Genomic DNA, 18,622 nt, shown 5'->3' on the forward strand with positions numbered 1-18,622 from the left:
TGCTTTTTTAGTACAAGCAATACAAATGAACACCAGATTCCAATAGTAGGACTTTTTTTCTATCTGACTTGCTTCCCTCTCTGGAGTGTCTGCGTTAAGGGGTGCTTTTCCATACTTGTTAGTTGCACTACTTAGTAATCTCACATGATCCTTACAGTGTTTTTAGAGCATGCATACAAATACTGCATCTAAGAAAAAGGACTTGGCATGTCCCTGTCAGAAATACCCCCACTACGTTCCACTTTCTCTGCCCATTTCTGTGGTCCACACGGGTGGGTCTGGAACAGTGCAGTCCTTCAGATTCTCTAGAGAGTGTAAAAAAACCTTAAAATATGCAGGTGTACTTGTGTGTTCATAACTGCCTGTTTCTACAAGATAAGGCAGGGCATTTTCTGAGGATATTGGTTGCCAATTGCTGCACTACAGCCAAAAAGAGTTGCCCACTCAGTTAAATGTCTGTAGCCAAGGACAGAGCTTGCAGCTGTGAAAAGGAATGCTAAATGTTGCCTGATCACACAGCACAACCCCTTCTTGCCTGAGTGAGTACAGGCGGATGCTTCCCTGAACGCATGTTAAAAGCCAGGTAGGTTTCGAGGCGCCAGGGAGGGCACAGCACTAGAAAGAGAAACGTGTAAGGACAGGAGGTTCAGGGGAACACATATCCACGCACGGCACCATTCTCAGCACGCGGGCCTAGTTCTGCCCAGGCAGAATTTAGTACCCTAAATAGAAAGATAAGAATGACGTATTTCAGGATTAGGCTTTTAAAATGGTGGCACTCATATCCTATAGTCATTAAAAGTATAAGGACTCAGACAAAGAACAGATAGATGATCCAAGGCAAGCAGCCCAAATAAACCGACAGGTTCAAGGTTTGTATATAATGCGAATATAATTCCTGCAAATGTAAGTCATATTGTGTGTATTTTACAGAACCTATTTTCAGAATGTGATTGAGTTCGGTAGTAATCATTGAACTCTGCATTTGCAGAACCAGAGTCTCCTTCCTGTGTCTACAAAATGTATATAAATCATTTACTATTAATATAGAAAATCAGTCATTACAGCCAACACCATTCATTCAGATGGGAAAACAGAATTCACTGGAAGAACAATTATTTGTAAAGTGGTGCTACTCAGCAGTTCTCTTGGCTGAGACACAAGGAAATATTTTTGTCACTCCCTGTTTATTCATTCACATCTGCCAAATTATGTGATGAATCCAAATCTGTACCAATGCTCTTGCATTCTCAAAGCAGAATGCGGTCAAAGATAAGTTTTGCTTTGGAAAGAGGCTATATACACTTAATTATTTGAGAATAAAGTGATATGGGACATTACTGTGGATGCCCCATCCCTGGAAGTGTTCAAAGTCAGGGGCTTTGAGCAACCCGGTGTAGTGGAAGGTGTCCCTGCCCATGGCAGGGGGGTTGGACTAGATGATCTTTAAGGTCCCTTCCAACCCAAACCATTCTATGATTAGGATTTTATATTTTAGCTAATAACACTACAAATTATGTGGATCTGTATTCTAATTACTGGATGTCTGTGTGTGTTTGATTGTTTTCTACAGATTACTTGAATAATCTTTGCCCTGATTCTACAGAGTATGAAGCCACACAAGGTAAAATGAAATGGGTAGAACCAAAATTCTGCATTGCTAACTCTTGCTTCTAAGGAGGTAAAGGATCTATACTGGTAGTATAGATCTATACTGGAAGAGGATTATTTTCACGATTTGTGTTAATACGTTAGATGTAAGATCTGTAAGAACAGATTACTAATTTAGACAAATTATTTAGGGCAAGAACCCTATCTTTTTTCACTGAAACATATGGGCTTCCTATAGTTTTGACACAATGAAATTACAGAAGAAGAAATTACCATCTATACAAGCGTGGTGCAGATATTGTAGTTCTGCTCCAGTCCTAGTCCTCTTTGGCTCCATTCATATTTGAGCTGTTCATTGTAAAGTCAATTGAGATGGCTCCACGTGCTTGTTTGTGTACCATTATTGTGCACTCAGTGTTTGCTGGCAAGTGCTCTAGCCACTGACCAAGTCACAGAAGGAGAAGGCAGAGACTGGGAGAATGAAGAACCACCCACTGTAGAAGATCAATTTTGAGACCATCTAAGGAACCTGAAGGTGCACAGGTCCATCGGACCTGATGAGATGCATCCGCGGGTCCTGAGGGAACTGGCAGATGAAGTTGCTAAGCCATTATCCATCGTATTTGAGCAGTCATGGCAGTCTGGTGAAGATCCCACCACCTCGAAAAAGGAAAACACAGCCCCCATTTTTAAAAAGAGAAAAAATGAAGACCCAGGGAACTACAGGCCAGTCAGTCTCATCTCTGTGCCTGGCAAGATTGTGGAGAAGATGCTCCTCGAAACTATGCTAAGGCATATAGGAAAAAAGGAGGTCACTGGTGATGGCCAACATGGCTTCACTAAGGGCAAACTGTGCCTGACAGATTTGGTAGCCTTCTATGATGGGGTTGCAGCATTGGTGGATACGGAAAGAGCAACTGGCGTCACCTACCTGGCCTTGTGCAAAGCATTTGACACTGTCCCACACAACATCCTTGTCTCTAAGTTGGAGATACATGAATTTGATGGATGGACCACTTAGTGGATAAGGAACTGTCTGGATGGTCGCACTCAAAGAGTTGCAGTCAATGGCTCAATGTCCAAGAGGAGACCAGTGACAAGTGATGCTCCTCAGGGGTCAATATTGGGACTGGCGCTGTTCAACATCTTTGTCGGTGACATGGACAGGGGATTGAGTGCACCCTCAGCAGATTTGCTGACAACACCAAGCTGTGCAGAGTGGTCAATGAGCTGGAGGGAAGGGATGCCATCCAGAGGGACCTGGACAGGCTGCAGAGGCAGGCCCATGCAAACCTGATGAAGTTCAATAAGGCCAAGTGTGAGGTCCTGCACATGGGTCGGGGTAATCCCAAACACAAATACAGGCTGGGCAGAGAATGGATTGAAAGCAGCTCTGAGGACAAGGACTTGGGAGTGTTGGTTGATGAGAAGCTCAATGTGATCCAGCAGTGTGTGCTTGCAGCCCAGAAAGCCAACCGTATCCTGGGCTGCATCAAAAGAAGTGTGACCATCAGGTCAAGGGAGATGATTCTCCCTCTCTACTCTACTCTTGGGAGACCCCATCTGCAGTACTGCATTCAGCTGTGGGGTCCCCAACAGAAGGGACACGGACCTGTTGAGCAGGTCCAGAGGAGATCTGCAAAGGTGATCCGATGGCTGGAGCACATCTCCTATGAAGACAGGCAGTTGGGGTTGTTCAGCCTAGAGAAGAGACATCTCCAGGGAGACCTTTTAGCAGCCTTCCAGTACCTAAAAGGGGGCCTACAAGAAAGCTGAAGAGGGACTTTTTACAAGGGTAGTGACGGGACAAGGGGCAATGGATTTAAACTGAAAGAGGGGAGATTTAGGTTGGGTATAAAGAGGAAATTCTTCACTCTGAGGGTAGTGAGGCACTGAACAGGTTTCCCAGAGAAGCTGTGGATGCCCCATCCCTGCAAGTGTTCAGGGCCAGGTTGGATGGGACTTTGAGCAACCTGATTTAGTAGAAGGTGTCCCTGCCCATGGCAGGAGGACTTGGAACTAGATGATCTTCGAGGTCCCTTCCAACCCAACCTATTCTACGATTCTGAGTTTATCTATGGTATGCCTGCTGTGCTCTGTGAACTTTGGAGAAACTCAGGTTTGAATCGTATATCTGTATTCCTTTAGCCTAAGTAAACTTGAAAGACATTGCATAAAAATCAGTTCTTCACAATAAAGAACAAACCCAGATGTTCAGTTGCTAACACCATCCTTTCATACACATCAGATGGATAAAGCAGAATTCGCTTACTCTCACTGAAGTCAAAGCAAGGATTAGCTGTGGCCTCCTGGGAGCAGCTTCCAAGTTGGAACAAGCAGGAATAGCTTTGTATTAATGAAACCAGTTCATCGCTCTGTTACACTGAGTGTAAATCCAAGCCAACTCGCAGCAATAATGTCTGTGACTGACTGCATGTCAGTCTGTTCTGATGAAGAGTAGAGTGTTGTGCAAGATTCAGGACCCTAGTCACTGACAGTGGGGCTAGAGCTATACCAGTGATTTAAACAAGGCCAGGGAAGACACTCAAGCCCTGTAGCCACGGTTGCCTGTCTTGGTTCTGGTTAGCACATGCTTGTCACATTTCTGGCCTGCGATGGCTAGCGTGCTCCCGGATTATGCCTAGAAACAGAGAGGATGCTCTGTTCCACAGAGGAAGGGATCTGAGATAAGGAGCTGAACCATGTTATGCCACTGGTCTCGGGGCCAGCAAGCATGCCCTGGCCCAGGTTATTTGCCAGCGGAGAATCCAAGTGTTGATTCAAGTCACCACTTCATACACACTTCTGTCAGAAAGGGATGACCTGGCCTCTCCCTCAGAAATAAAGGGAAACAGATCACCTTAGATGGCCATGCTTTTGGATGGCTAAAGGTCGGTTACCTTAATCTCTCCCTACCACAAACTCCAATTGTCAAAATCTGCAACTAGAAAACATCATAAAAAGATTTCGTGCCATGTTAGGTGCTTAAAAGGGACCTCACGAGCTCTCTTGGTTAGCACAAGTATGAGGCAGAGTTTCCCACAGGAGAATGATGAACGGGAGGGGAACTGACAGCACTGTGCTGTGTCTTAAGTTTGCTGGGCAGTTGCATTCGGAAGGTGCCAAAGAAGTTAAAGGAGCTGCTGCTGAGGATGTTGTTTGCTTTTTTTAAAGATGCCCTTGCAAACAGAAGGGATTTGTGTTATTTTCCTACTCTTTTTTGTGATTTATGGTGTTCGTTTTGCTTCATTCCTCAGCTGCCTTATTCATTGTTTCTGAAATCACAGACCGAGCCAATGACAGCATGCTGCAAGCGGTGAGTCCTACCATGACACATGCTCTCCTGATCGATAGTGTCTTTTCTGCACATCAGCTGAAGTGAATGCCTATCTCTGCTAAATTTTGAAGCGTCCTCCAGGGTGAGACTCAAGGGCTTACAATATTGCAGATATGGAGTAGGTCTATGCCCTTTAATGCAGCTGTGCAAGATGTAAATCACTGTAGAAAGCAGCATAAAGTTTTTTTCCCTCTTGGGTTGCTGAAATGGTATGTGGAGCAACAAAGAGAGACATGATTCTGTTTCTAGCCTGGGATGTTGTTAGATATGAAATGTTGGAGAAATCACAAATGTACTGTCAAAGATAAATTTTGAGCTCATTTACACAATTCTTCCACAGTTCTGGAATCCCATTTTACTTCAGAAGAATAGGTCATAGTTTACAGTCTTGCAAATGATCACACAATGAAACAGACTAGCCAAGGCTTTCATAGGTTGGAGTTCATGTCTAAATTCAGATTTAGGTATCTTAAGTAAGTTACATAGTTTTCCAAAGTCATCAACAGTTTCTGTGAGGTCAGTGTGATTTATTAATATTGCTTACATGATATTAGAGTCCTAATTTACTGACAAAGATAGCCTGCATATAGCTGGTCTTATGACCATTTGTTTCCAAGGATCTAGGTTTGATTTTCATTCAAGATGATAGGAGTTTTCTATTGACATCAGTAAGAAGCAGTGTTGGGAAGCATAAGAGGCAGCAGAAAGACTATCAGACACAGGATCCAGCAGGTTCCAGGGGAATTCAACTTGGACCTCCGGGTAATAACTAAAGGCAATGCCTTTCTTTTTGTCATACTAGCCACGCACATCTTGCAGCTAAATTCTCTCCTGAGGTCCACGTTGGCTTTAGCAGACCTAGCATTCAGCTCAAGTAGGTAGAAAGAAGTACCTACGATCTTTGCAGTCTAATGAAATGTTGCTAAGTAGGTAGTTTCAGAGTCATTCTATAGATTAGCCACATTACAATTTTTTTAATAATAAAACTCTATGCTTGTTAGACTTAGAAAATAGTCATAATAGAGACCAAAATTTCAAAAATGCCATTTTTAAGCACTTTTCAAGGCATTTAGATTACCAAGGAGTGCGTGCAGTTGCTAAGGAAGACAGTTTGTGTTCAACAGCATGCATGTTAGAGAACAAAGCACCTCATTCCAGGCATCCTGCATTTTATCCAATACCGAGTGGTTACACTGAAGTGCTTCTTTCTCATCTTAAGTATTTTACCATTGCATTGGGTCACAGGGATTTCAATTGATTGTGAATGTGGCATATCTTTTGGGAAGCCTTCACATTTTATTTCTCATTTGAACATTGCTGAATTTAACATCCGGCATTGGGATTTTGCTGTGCCTTTGGTAAATTAAAGATCTCTTTGGCATTGCAAACATCCTTCCCTATGTTTAATTACAGATGGCATTCGATTCACTTCTTTATTATTTCACATACTGAGCAGAGAGAGGGTTGTTAATCACTCGGGCACCAAAACACAAAATTCAAGAGACAAAGAGAAAAAAACACCTCGGCATCAATGCAGACAAAAGAAGAAGAAACAAAATGTCAACCCTTCTTAGTAAGAGCTTGTTTTCAGGTAGGATTTTAAGGTTGAAAGAATGAATGCACAGGAATTGTTAGTGAAAGACTCGTGCTGGAGGCCACTACCGCTACACACCAGCACTGCTGACTCAGCATATTCGCTTTAATGCCTTTGCCCTCTGCCTGCAGGGGAGTGAAGCACTTGGTGAAGCAGTGAATTCAGACTGTGTGACATGGTAAAAACACAGTAGAACAACTAGATGAAGGATGTTTTTTGCAGTTGCTTGGGAGTTAAGAATGAGAGGGTCTCAAAACCCAAGGTGCCCTTCATCTTTTAAAATTGAAGCTTTCATGCTTTGTTCAGAGAAGTGGAAGCATCTGCTTGCAACAAATGAACCCAAGAGCCAAGAATGTCAACTTTTGCTCCCATCTGGAAATCTCTGCTGCTCAGGTTTAAAAGTTTCTCATAAGTGTGCCAAGGTCATAAATGGAGCCCATGTGTTCATTGGCTGTATCAGAGCACCAAGTTCAGTGATGATCTCCTCATGGTCAGCAACAGACAAAACCCAAGCCTTCTAATATTTGCATCAGAAGGATAAATTGTAGTTGAAACTATTTCCTGCATAGAGAACCTATCTTCATGGATCTGCCTCCTTCTCCGTCTGATAGCTAGAAATTGAGACTGAGGCTCTGAACCTGCTTCTCCTGAAGCCAGGGGTAAAATTACCACAGATCACCATGAAGTCCAATTGGTGGGTTTTTGGTTTTGTGCAGAGATGATCTAAAGCCATGACAACAGATCAAGATTTTGAATATTCTAAAGTTAAAGTTTTTTAAGGTCAAAATTCAAAATTCGGATCTGTGTTTTCACTAAATGCAAACTTTAAAAAGTTTGGACTCATTGATTTGGTTTGAGTCAATTTCTGCTTTTCTGCTCCAAGCTTTTCCACCCCCAACACTATCCTGGCATGTCTACCTCACAACACATTCCCCCTTCATACAATAACATCAGCCCATTTGCTGTGCTGCTGCTGCTCTGTGACAACCTAAGACCTTCAAACCTTAATTTTAAAGACAGTATTTTTTTCACTCCTCCGGATTGCTAAGGAAAAGTTCCAAACATGAATTATTATTGCACACTCTACTTGAGTAAGCAGACACCTTTGCTGAGTGTAAACTATCAATCAGCTACACTGATCTCTTTGGTTGCTTATTCTCAGCTTTATTTCAAGATACTTTTGGTATCAGCACAAACTATTTTGTCATCAGTCATTATAGTAGATAGGATGGGGACAAATGTTGGGAGGGAAGTCTTTGTAGATGAAACAGTAGTTGCATTACAGCCAAAAGTAATGGTGAAGGAGCAGAAGGAAAGGAGAGAGAAAGCAGCATAACAGACGTGCAAGACGCATGGAAACAGTGATGCTCACACAGACTAATTCTGAGAGATGTTCAACACTGACAGCAATAACCAGTAGTTAATTACTACATAAACACTATTCGGGTACCAAGACAAAGCACAGATGTAGATTGGAGAAGGATGTGGTCTAACAAACCTAGAGTTTTATCATAAATAGAAATGTAATCTGGCCACTCTACAGAATGACTCTGAAACTACAGACTTGCTGAGCAAAGTTTTTAACTGGTTTGATTCTGATTTTCTTTTTTCCTCAGGCAGAAAATTTATAATCATATTTTTCCATTATTAAAGCAGTCTTTGTAGAAAATAATAAATATTTCATTATAAAACTGAGATCTCAGGAAAAGCTTCCACAGTAATCTCAGAGCTTTAGGGATACCTGTATTAGAGGCCAAGAACTGTAAGAGCTGAGTTCCTAACAGATCGAGGTCACACATCTTTTTCTAGCACCTGTATTTCCTTAGATTAAACTCAGATTTATGGGACATTTTTATGAATGCTTTTCTGAAGTTAGAAGTATACATAATTGGCCAAAATAAAATTTGCTGTGTTGCATTACCATGCCATGTTTTTATCTCCACTAAGCCACACTTTAATTTGAAGAACATCACCATATCGTCTGAATTTTACAGATGTCACAGACTGTATCATAATTGGTATTAATAATGTCTGTTTTGGAACAATTCCATTGCAAATTCCAAATAGATTTTTACACTTCATTTTTTATCATATCATCAGCGCATGTCTGCTCTTTTTCAAAACTGTGGCCTGGAAGAGATGAAACAAAATTTCCTTCTTTCCCATCTGTGTGAATGCTGTGGGTTTTGTGAAGGTGCAGGTTCATGAGAATCAAGGTTCAATACTCTGCTAAACCAGAAGCTGTCCTCCTGTATTAATATCCCATCCACAAAAGCCACAACCAGCAGTTCTTTTCTTTCTCTCAGATTTTAAAAAATGCAAAGAATTTAAGAAGCTACTCTAATTACAAAACAAATTGAACAACACTACTCAAGGTAATGATTTGTACCTGGCTGAAGTTCTAGGCGATAATTTAGACTTGGCATGAACCTGGAAGGGGGAAGATTTCTGCTGCTGCTTATCAACTCATCAAACTACACTCCAAAAAGCTGACAGGAACATTGAATTATTACCTACATTTTCTGCAGAATATCAAGGATTCATTATTAGCTTTTTTGTTTTATGATAATAACAATCTAGCAGTTTTTCCCTTGGGAACTATTAAGCCAGGATTTTCAGACACATTATGACATTAACTATCTCCACAGCATTTTCATCAAGTAGGAAAATATTATTCACCATTTACAGACATGCAGGCAGAAGCATAAGGCATACCATCACCACATAGCATTAAGTCTATCTGTAATTCTAGGAAACATTCACTACTTGAATCAAGCAGGGTTTGTACTGCTCTCTGAACTTCTACAATCTGTTAGAGGCCCTGAGATGCTAAGAGCCATAAATCATTGTTGCTATTAACAGCTGGTGAATTCCTTGAGGAAGAATTACTTTTGCATAGACATAATGATAATATGATGGAAGCTGCAGTTCACTGCTAAAACGGCCAAAGAAGGATTTCAGCCACCCACATCTGCAGTACTAGTTGAGTGGAGCTTTGTTTTTATTTTTAATCATAGCTTGTGAAGGATATTTGAAAGAAGAATGATGACAGTTTTGAGGAGAATGAAGAAAACTGTATAAACAGGGAATTTTAGGGGAACTGTAGGGAAACTATATCCCCCTCAGCTGCCCACATTCTCAGATAAATCACTGTCCTTCACATGTGATGGCAGTTTACCTTCCTACAGGAAATGTGTTTGATACATCTCTGTCCATTTCCTGGTGAACATGTGTCCATATTGCAAACATCAGCATTACAACAGGCGCCTCTGCCAGCAGTCCTAAGGAAAAGCTGAGGTGTATCTGATTTGCTTCAACTCCTCTCACTCTTGTGGAAACCCCAATGAGTAGTACTAGCATTGGCCATCAGTGTGCTCACAGGAGGGCACTGCCTTTTCTGCGGATGAAGAATGGGTTTCCATTGTTGAAGCTGTGAATTGGACAAGTTTTGCTAGGGCTGAAATCCCCTTTAGTGATGGGAAAGTCCTTTGCAAATGTCAGCTGTCCTATGATCCCTGGTGTTTCCTGTGCTATTAGTTTATACATTCTGTTACCATTTTGCTGGCCTATAATATTTTAGAAGTGATCTGAAAAATTCTGATTGTTACTTCCTGGATTGCAAAAGAGATACCTGACAGCTGAAAGTCTTGAAAATGTGTCAGCTGCCAGTTACATTGCATGGTCACAATGCAGCCCTGTGCTTAAGGCTTGTAGGTGTTTCCATATGTTTGAAATGCTGTTACTGATTAAGAACTAAACTTAGTATAATGCTAAACAAGCGTAATGTTCCACCAGGGCAGTAACATATGGAGGTATTTCACGCTTATCTCAAAAAGCAAGCTGCGATAGGTACAATAATTGTGATAGCTGAAATCCAGGGTAAATTAGCCTTGACAGACCATCATGTTGACATGGATATGCTCCTGGTATCTGTGATAGCTTTCTTAATTAGCTGATTCCATAGACAGCACTGATTTGTATCAGGCAGATACACTGTACAATCTAATTGAGTCTAACTAAGCCCAGGAGTATCTTAATGCCAGTCAATGGAGTACAGGAAAACAGACTGTTATCTGTCATAGCAGAAAACTGTATTCAAAGGCTCCCAGCTCATGAAGCTGTATCAAATATGGACCTTAGTCTGTACTTTTGAGTATGTGAGGATTTAGGATACAATGGCTAACTTAGACAAGAGACTCCTAAGTTTTAGATATATTCCTATGATGACTTATTGCTGCTGTGCAGCCCGTTCTGTTATTCTGACTAGATAAAACCACAGTTGAATCCTATGTACAAGCTTTGGTTTTAGCAGCCTCACCTGCTAAATGGAAGGAGATTTGAAAAGACTCTAGCAATATTACAAAGGTACAGACATCCCTTCTTCTGCCTTTGTATATTCATCCAATACCATCTTCTTCTATGAGAGCGCAGGCTTAGCTAGATTAATTTACCATCTTCATAGATAAGTTCATGTCACAGGCCAGTGCCCACTGACTGACTGTGCTTTAAGGCCAGGTAGCCAGCTAATAGTATCAGAGTTTGATAATTAACTTCCTGATCTTTGTAAAGCATCAAAAGAGAGATGCTGCCTCATTGCCTGCTTACTGGTTAACCTTCTAAATCTCCTATTGCAAAGCCATTCATCTGTTATCACAGAATATAAACCTCCAGATAATCCTAGCAACAGTCTGACAATATCAAAGCATGCTTTGGATTATCCATGTCATGCCACTAATGCACAGGTCTCTGGAGCAGATATGTACTTTGTCTCTACCGTATGGAGTTAGCAGGCCCTTCTGAAGGTGAACTGAGGTATCAGAGGTAAACAGGAGTGTAGAAGACCACAGTAGAGATGAATGCAGGTGATGAGGTTTTATAAAACTTGCAAGGCTAGAAGACTTTCTGGGTGTAAAATCCCTGGGCTCAGTTCTCTCTGAAACCTAATTCTGTAATACCACTTTTAGAGAAATAAAATGATGAGGAGGGGTGAGAGAATGTTTGCCTGCTTGTCTAAAGAAGCATAACCATGCAGTCTCCTAAACACTGTTTCTCTCCTCTAGGAAACTTGCAGAAGCTGGTACACATTGAGCACAGTGTGAGAGGGCAGAGTGGCCTCCTCCAGCCAGGAAGGGTGAGTGCTGCAGGCAGACCTATGCTGATAAGAGCATTGTTTCCAGCCAGCTGTATCTCTGATGGTGTGGATGGCCAGATTTCAGACGTCTACAGGTGTTGTTTACTGAGCTACTGTGATAAGAGTTAGACCACTGGTTTGTGTAAAAAGCCATCACTCTGGCAGTGTGCAAAGACATGTGCCGAGAGCCTCAGGCTGGGAAAGACATGCATGCCCCTGCTTTCACACAGAGCAGCCATTTGACTTTCACTCCAGCGGTCCTCAGCCACCCCATGTGTAGTGTGTTTTGATGAGGCTGCTGTTTTCCTCCCTATATGCTCTTGTTGAAAGGTTGCAAGGCTAGCAGGAATCACTTGCAGCCTGGAAAGACTGAGAGTTTTATTTGGCCGGGTAAGGGTCTTAAATCAGGGAAATTCTTTGTTTTCAAATTTTTATTCTCACCATTCCCTAGGGGTGCTTTAATGCAAGACATTATTTCTAAGAAACACATGAACAGAAATGTGGGAGAGTGCATAGCTCTGTCTTGCCATCCACATCAAATGCAAATTTCTTCTCCTGGCTTTCAAACCTGTCCAGTTTCCTCAGCTCCAACACTTGAAAAAATTTATTTCTTGAGTTCTGCAACTCTAAATTTCCCTTCAGTCCACTAATATCTTTAGCAAAACTCCTGAAGCAATTTTCAAGGCATGCTTACTTGTAATGTAAGAAACTTCACCAGCCAAATTCTGCCGTCAACCTCTATTTTTTTCTCTAGCATCAGTATTCTCATTCACCCTTGCCAGGTAACGCTTTAACAAATTTTGCAAAGCCCAGCATACAGAATTTGCGGGATTGCCCTCCTGATTATAAATTGTTCTAGAGGGGAAAACTGCACCAGATTCTGTTCTCCATCCAAAAATAGTAGATGACCGTTAATCCATTGATGTAGTTCAGTTATTCTAGACCTTTTCAAATGTTATTGCAATCAAGTTCTAGAATGCTGGTTTAGCTGCTTAGGTACATAGTCGTAACTATGTAACTACATAGTAACAATATGGACCAACAAACCATTGTGTTTGCAAACGTATACAGATTACGTATGCAGGCAAAGTTAGGTGGACGTAGTGTGCTGAAACCAAAGATTTCATTTTTTCTTTTGTTCTGTCTATTTTAAAGGATTTTTAAAGACAAAATTCTTTTCTGAAGCCCATTACATGTTAGCTCTGCAATCTGTGACAGTCACCTCTGAGCACAGTCCATGGTGCAGAAGAAGCGGGCTGAGGACAAGTGGGTTTCCAACCCGTTCCGTTCTGATACAGATGCAAGCCATGAAGAGCAGCAGGGCTAACCCAGGCAAAAACTAAGCAGACCATAAACAGGAAGGCTAGAAACAAGTGTTGAGGTATCTGTCTCTTCCTGTGCTGATGAAAGCAGTTAGAGTAGCTCCTTCCCCAGGAGGAATATTCTCTTGTCTCAGTAAGATCAAAATGAGAAGTTTTAGGATCACAACCTGCTGTTTTCTCCTTCAGATCTTTGTTAAAGAGGGAACGCTGATGAAAGTCTCTGGCAAAAAACAGGCATCCTCGCCATTTGTTCTTGGTAAGTTTCTTTTGTATTTTTACTGTTTCTCTCATATCTTCTCTTGCAATTATGCAGCCCTGATCCCTGGCAGAAAACTTTCAGGCTGCAAGCCATTTAACCATCAGCAATGATGTGGTGAGTCAGTTTCTGTTGCTAACGGGGCTGTAGTCCTTCTCACACATGTCCCACTGGCCCTGCATACAGGAATATGGGCTGTGTAGCTGTCCATTTGTGCCACAGCTACGTACAGCCGTGACTAGGCCATCATTTTGCAAAGGAGTGCAAGTTTCCAAGGTGATCAGGAGGATGGGAGCTCCTGAATACTTGCAGCAACTAAGCTTCACACTTGAAAGTCCAACCCTAAGGTCTTGGGAGATCTGACTAGAAACGACAGAGAATACCCTACTGCTAAGCTTATGAAAGCTTTCTCTGGACTCGCTTGAGAGAGATTGTATCCTTGAAGCTCAAGGACTGGGTTTTAGTTCCTGCTGTCCACATCTATGTAAATTACCTCATTACTGTGTATTGCCTCTGTATAGTCCCTGTGAACACACACCTCCAGCTTCCTGTTGATTAGAGCAACTGTTTTCAATGAGAGTTTGCAAAATTCTTCTAGGATAGTTAGGAAAAATGAACCCTTCATCAGTTGGCTGGAATACCCTTCACAAGGGTCCCAACCCTGCTGCAAAAATTGCAAGTATTTGCAAATCAAAACAGATTAAAACCCACTGTTTTGGAGATAAGCTATTAACACTCACGCCTTCAGTTTTGCATTACACAATATATTGAGCAGTTAGAGAGTACCTGAGACTCGAGGCTCCTGGGCTCTATTCTCAACTTCTCAGGGAGCTTATTGTGTAACCACAGGCACTTCTATGCATTTATCCGTATGAAGGGGAAAATAATACTTGCCTGTGTCTTAGGACTTGGTTACCTGCTAATGTCTGAAAAATTCTTTAGAGCTCCTTCCCAGAAAAGAGCCACAAAGAACTGAACATTACTGCTGTTGTTAACATTAAAGTACTGTTTGCAGAATTTATTTTAAAATAAATGGCTTACATGCCTAGAATACATTATTTGCTGTGGCCTCTGTAAGTGCTGACAGCTCTTCACCCTGGGACTATTGTGAGGAGGAGAAATGGCTTATTACAGAAGTCATGCATTTTGCCATTAATTCTTGTTATTTCTCCTCTCTTACTAATATTTTCCTATTTGTACATGAGTGGATGCACAATCTTCTTTGCGTCCTCAATTCATATACTGCAGTCATAACCAAAGATCAGATGGGATGGGACACAGTGCTGACACTGCACTTTTTCTGATGGCTTCATTGGTTTCTGTGAAACTTCAGACTTTCATGTACCTAAAGTGATGGATTTCACACAAATCTTCAAATATGAGATTGCTGCAGTGCTCTTTTACTGAGTCGGCATCAATGGACTGAAACAACAGCAATAAATGTTAAAATCATGACTTTGTTGCAGCCAAGAGAAAATGATCATGCCAGAATCTCCAGGAGCTGGTCTTAAGAAAGTGTTCTCAGCAGTAGCAACTCTGAAGCCTACTGATGAACACTTCATAATAGATCATACTGCTTCCTTACTGATCTCTCTTCTGAAACACTCGCCTTTGCTAGTATTACAAAAACATTGTGGAGTTGTGGCTAAAGCTGAGACCAATTCCAAGAAGTTGTTACCAATTTCGTCGGCCATCATAATCCACTACTATGGCAAATACTGAACTGTCACAAACCTAGTTATTATAACGGATATAGAGAATTTAAAAGGAAGATCAGAAAACAGGCTGGTAATAAACGTTTAGAGGAAAAGTAATTTAAACTTGAGATAAACTGAGATAAATTTCAAGTAGTCCGAAATGGTTGTATCAGCTGAATGTCACAAGAGGCTGAAAGTATTACTGGAACAAAGAAAGCACAGAATTTAGGAACTACTTTTGATTCCTGGGGAGAGTTCAGCTGCTCAAGCTCAGATGTTAATTGCAAAGAGAGAAGTGTCTATTGGCAGCTGGAGACATTACAGAAGCTAATGCCCTGTAGTTAACAGATTCTCTCAGTATTCAGAAACAGTGTTTTGTTCTTCCTTTCAGTCAGAAAGGCAAACTGTGACCAAACATGCTGTCATGGAAAGTATGTGGTGGAGCTAGACTAAACCATAGCAGTCCACTCTCAAGAACCAAGAGACACATAAGACTGGCTTCTTTCCTGCTCTAACACACTAAAGTTGCAACCACTTCAGGCTTCCTATATTATGTCTCCTGTTGGGATGGGGCAGGGGTGATTGGATCTTGGAAATAGTTTGAAATTTATTGGCCAATATCTGCCTTTGGGTTCAGTGATTTTTTTTACTCAGTCTTCTCTACCCTGAAAAACTGCTTAGGTTGCAGAGCAATGTCACGTCGGTGAAACTGCAGGAAAGCAAGTCACTGTGAAATATGGTAATTCCTGCATTGACACTGGAATGGTTTTGCATTATCTGCTTGTCACTGCTAATGCTGTTGATTCTATGTCGTGCCACACTACTCGTGCATTGCTTAATGGACTATTTAGCCTGTGGATACATTAAGACAACTACTGCATAGCTATGGCATCATATTTTCATCTTGGCATATAGCGTCTTTACTGCATAAGTCTTGAGGCTCTACCAGCCATCACTGCCAACGTCTTTTTGTAACAGCTGGGGCCTGCATGAACACATCCTTCCCTCTACCAGTGCATCTAGCCCAACCCACGTGCTGTCTTGAGTCTGATGCCTGTGGACATTGTGCGGAAAAAAACTCAACCCAAACCCACAAAACCCCGAGAATAGAATAATCTCCTCAACATGGTCTCTTAAAACCCACATTTATTTAAAGCCCTTATCTTCTCAGGACCATATCATAATCCTTTGAAGCCACTGTAAAAATCAGGTAGGATAAGAACTTGTCCTAATGTATAAACAAAAAACGTTTCAGAACTGGCTTTTTTTTGATGTTTCGCATGTCAGCTGCCACTTAAAAAAGATCACCAGAGGCTAACCTGTAGAGGTGTAGTTTGATTTAGCTTTGGATGAAATAAATGTATTTACTTTAGCTACCCGAAACAGATTTTTACATGAACAGCATTTTCTGAAGTTCTTAGTAGCGAATTTAGTCTTGACTGAAGCTAACTCAAGCCCAGGTCCTGGAGAGAACTTCAGTAAAAGAGTATACGCTGAAGAAGAACCCTGAGAAGGGTAACTCCTACGCATCCCAGGAGATGAGCCCACCAAACTCAAGTTGTAGTTAGAATACGCTATAAAAAATTGAGTGTGTGCCAGACTCCTATTTGGCCTGTGCATTCAGGGTGTGCTTCGGTGGTGTATGTGCTTGTGCTCTGAATATATGCCCATAAGGAGCATCTGTGTGCAGCCCATATAGGCATGAGTGTGTAGGACACACATTTAGGGGCTTTTGAGGCACATATGTTTCTGCGGTGTGTGTTGTGTGTATCACAAGGTTACTCGAGCTGGCTGTTTTGTGCGGGCTGATTGTATTGTGAATCTGGTGTTTCCTGGCAGGATGTTTGGTGAGTTTGCTGCACGCCTGTTTCCTGAGTCCAGTCTCTGTTTACAAGGATGTTGGGGCCTCTTTGCAGCACAGTATGGGCTGCTGACACTGGCAAGCCCCCTAACTGCCCCCAACCACAGGACTTTGCAACTCAGACACTGTCTCTTATCTCACCCTTCCAAGAATTTCTCTACAAAGGCTGCTTGTGTTGCAAATGGCGTGCGGGAAGCTGCTATCAAATGGGAGACTGTTAATGCTCTAGCTGGCAGGGCTGGAATATAGGAGATTTTGGAGTCAGAGCTTGGAAAATGCAAGCCCCAGCACACATTCAGGCTGCTCCACTGACACTCAGGGGACGATTAACACAGATTTAAATAGAACAACAAAGGGACTACCCTTTAAAACATTCAGAAAAAACAAACAAGTGGTAGGAGCTTTCGGACAGAGAGTGCATTACGTATGGATGCCAGCAGTTCAGCAGGGCATAGATAAAACTTGTTTGGATCAATAATTTGGACACTGTAGGTTAGAAAACTTGCACTGGTCTCTAATGTTACTGGGTTCCCATCTCAACAGAGGGGATAATAAAAAGAAGGGAGGAAAAAGAAAGTGGCAATGGAAAAAAATAAAATGAAGAGCAGATTTATCCTTCCTCTGTGTTATTAACTGTTGTTTGGGAGACTGTGTGTGTGCAGAACAGGAATATTTGCTCCCATATCAATATCTGAGCAGTTTAGCAATCCAACTATTCAAAAGTTTTCTGGAAAACAGGAAGTGGGTCTGAAGCTGAAAGACTTGGGGATTGTGGCAGCAGATCTCTTCTACCACAGACTCCTGGAGGCTGCAAGGTCAGCTTTTATCATGGCCCAATCCTCAGTGCTTCAGGGAACAGTGTGCAGTGTGAAGCAGGACTATGCATGAAACCACTGGTACTGATACTAGTTCTGTCCATACCATTCATACAGCCACCACTCACATCTCCAGTGTAGATGTGGCAAAGGAGACAGCAGTTTGCAGCGAGTGCAAACCTTTCCTTCTTCATGAATACGTATGCCTTGCTTAGCAGGGTCTGAAATATTTGTCATACTTTCATTATGTCAAGCTGTGGCTGGTGGGACCTCAGTCACAGCCCACCACTATATACTGTGGGGGAGAAATACAGAAGGAGGAAAAAAACTCCAATGGGCAATTAGAAAGCAAAGTCATCATTAATGTTTAATAAAATTTTGGGATATTGACCAGAGCTGTCATGACAATGGTATGTACCAGGGTGTCATCTTTAATTAACAGTAATAAAGAATGATCTGCTTTTTAAGGAAACATGTAACTTTTAAAATAAATAAAACAAATGAGGTTTGCAGTTCAAGAAACCCAGTAGCACGTTATGCCAGAATCCTGAAAATCTCTCTTAGGAGTTCACTTCCTTGGGCTTAGTCCCCATAACTAGTTACCTCTTCTTGTGGTTTGAAATAGCCTTAAGTACTGGCACTGATGAGTGGCAGAGGAAGTCCTGTTTTCTCTTATAATCCTTTGAACATTCAGGAGATAGCAGAATCACCAGGCAAATATGAGATTTCGTAAGTATTCTCCTAATGTTAGCAATAAAGTCTGCTTGCCTTTTTACTTTTTCCCACCTGGCTGCTGGAGTTCTAGTTGCTACTAATAATATCAAGTGAAAATAGCTTTCATCTGCTTTTCACTGAAAGATTTACATTTGCTCAGTTTTTTTTCTACCTTAGCCTCCTAGGTACTTAGTGTGCAGTAGGTTGGAATGAATTTTCTGGTTATGCATAGCCCTGGTTAAACTGGGAATCATCATGTGGTCAGTACTATGCAGGTGTCAATG

At 41.6% G+C, this 18,622-nt stretch overlaps 1 protein-coding gene and 1 long non-coding RNA gene across 2 annotated transcripts in view; one reads left to right on the forward strand and one right to left on the reverse strand.

Moving 5' to 3' along the window:
* The window catches only part of LOC147527953 (uncharacterized), a 186,175-nt gene that overhangs the window by 144,272 nt on the left and 23,281 nt on the right, over positions 1-18,622 (reverse strand). The window lies entirely within an intron of this gene.
* The window catches only part of FGD5 (FYVE, RhoGEF and PH domain containing 5), a 99,867-nt gene that overhangs the window by 63,216 nt on the left and 18,029 nt on the right, over positions 1-18,622 (forward strand). Inside the window, 5 exon segments of the mRNA XM_086619078.1 lie at positions 1,574-1,624; positions 4,869-4,931; positions 11,603-11,673; positions 13,182-13,220; positions 13,222-13,251. Of these exon segments, the coding sequence (XP_086475204.1) occupies positions 1,574-1,624; positions 4,869-4,931; positions 11,603-11,673; positions 13,182-13,220; positions 13,222-13,251 (254 nt within the window).

The sequence above is a fragment of the Tauraco erythrolophus genome, chromosome 12, assembly GCF_009769465.1.
Source record: "Tauraco erythrolophus isolate bTauEry1 chromosome 12, bTauEry1.pri, whole genome shotgun sequence".
Lineage (NCBI taxonomy): Eukaryota > Metazoa > Chordata > Aves > Musophagiformes > Musophagidae > Tauraco > Tauraco erythrolophus.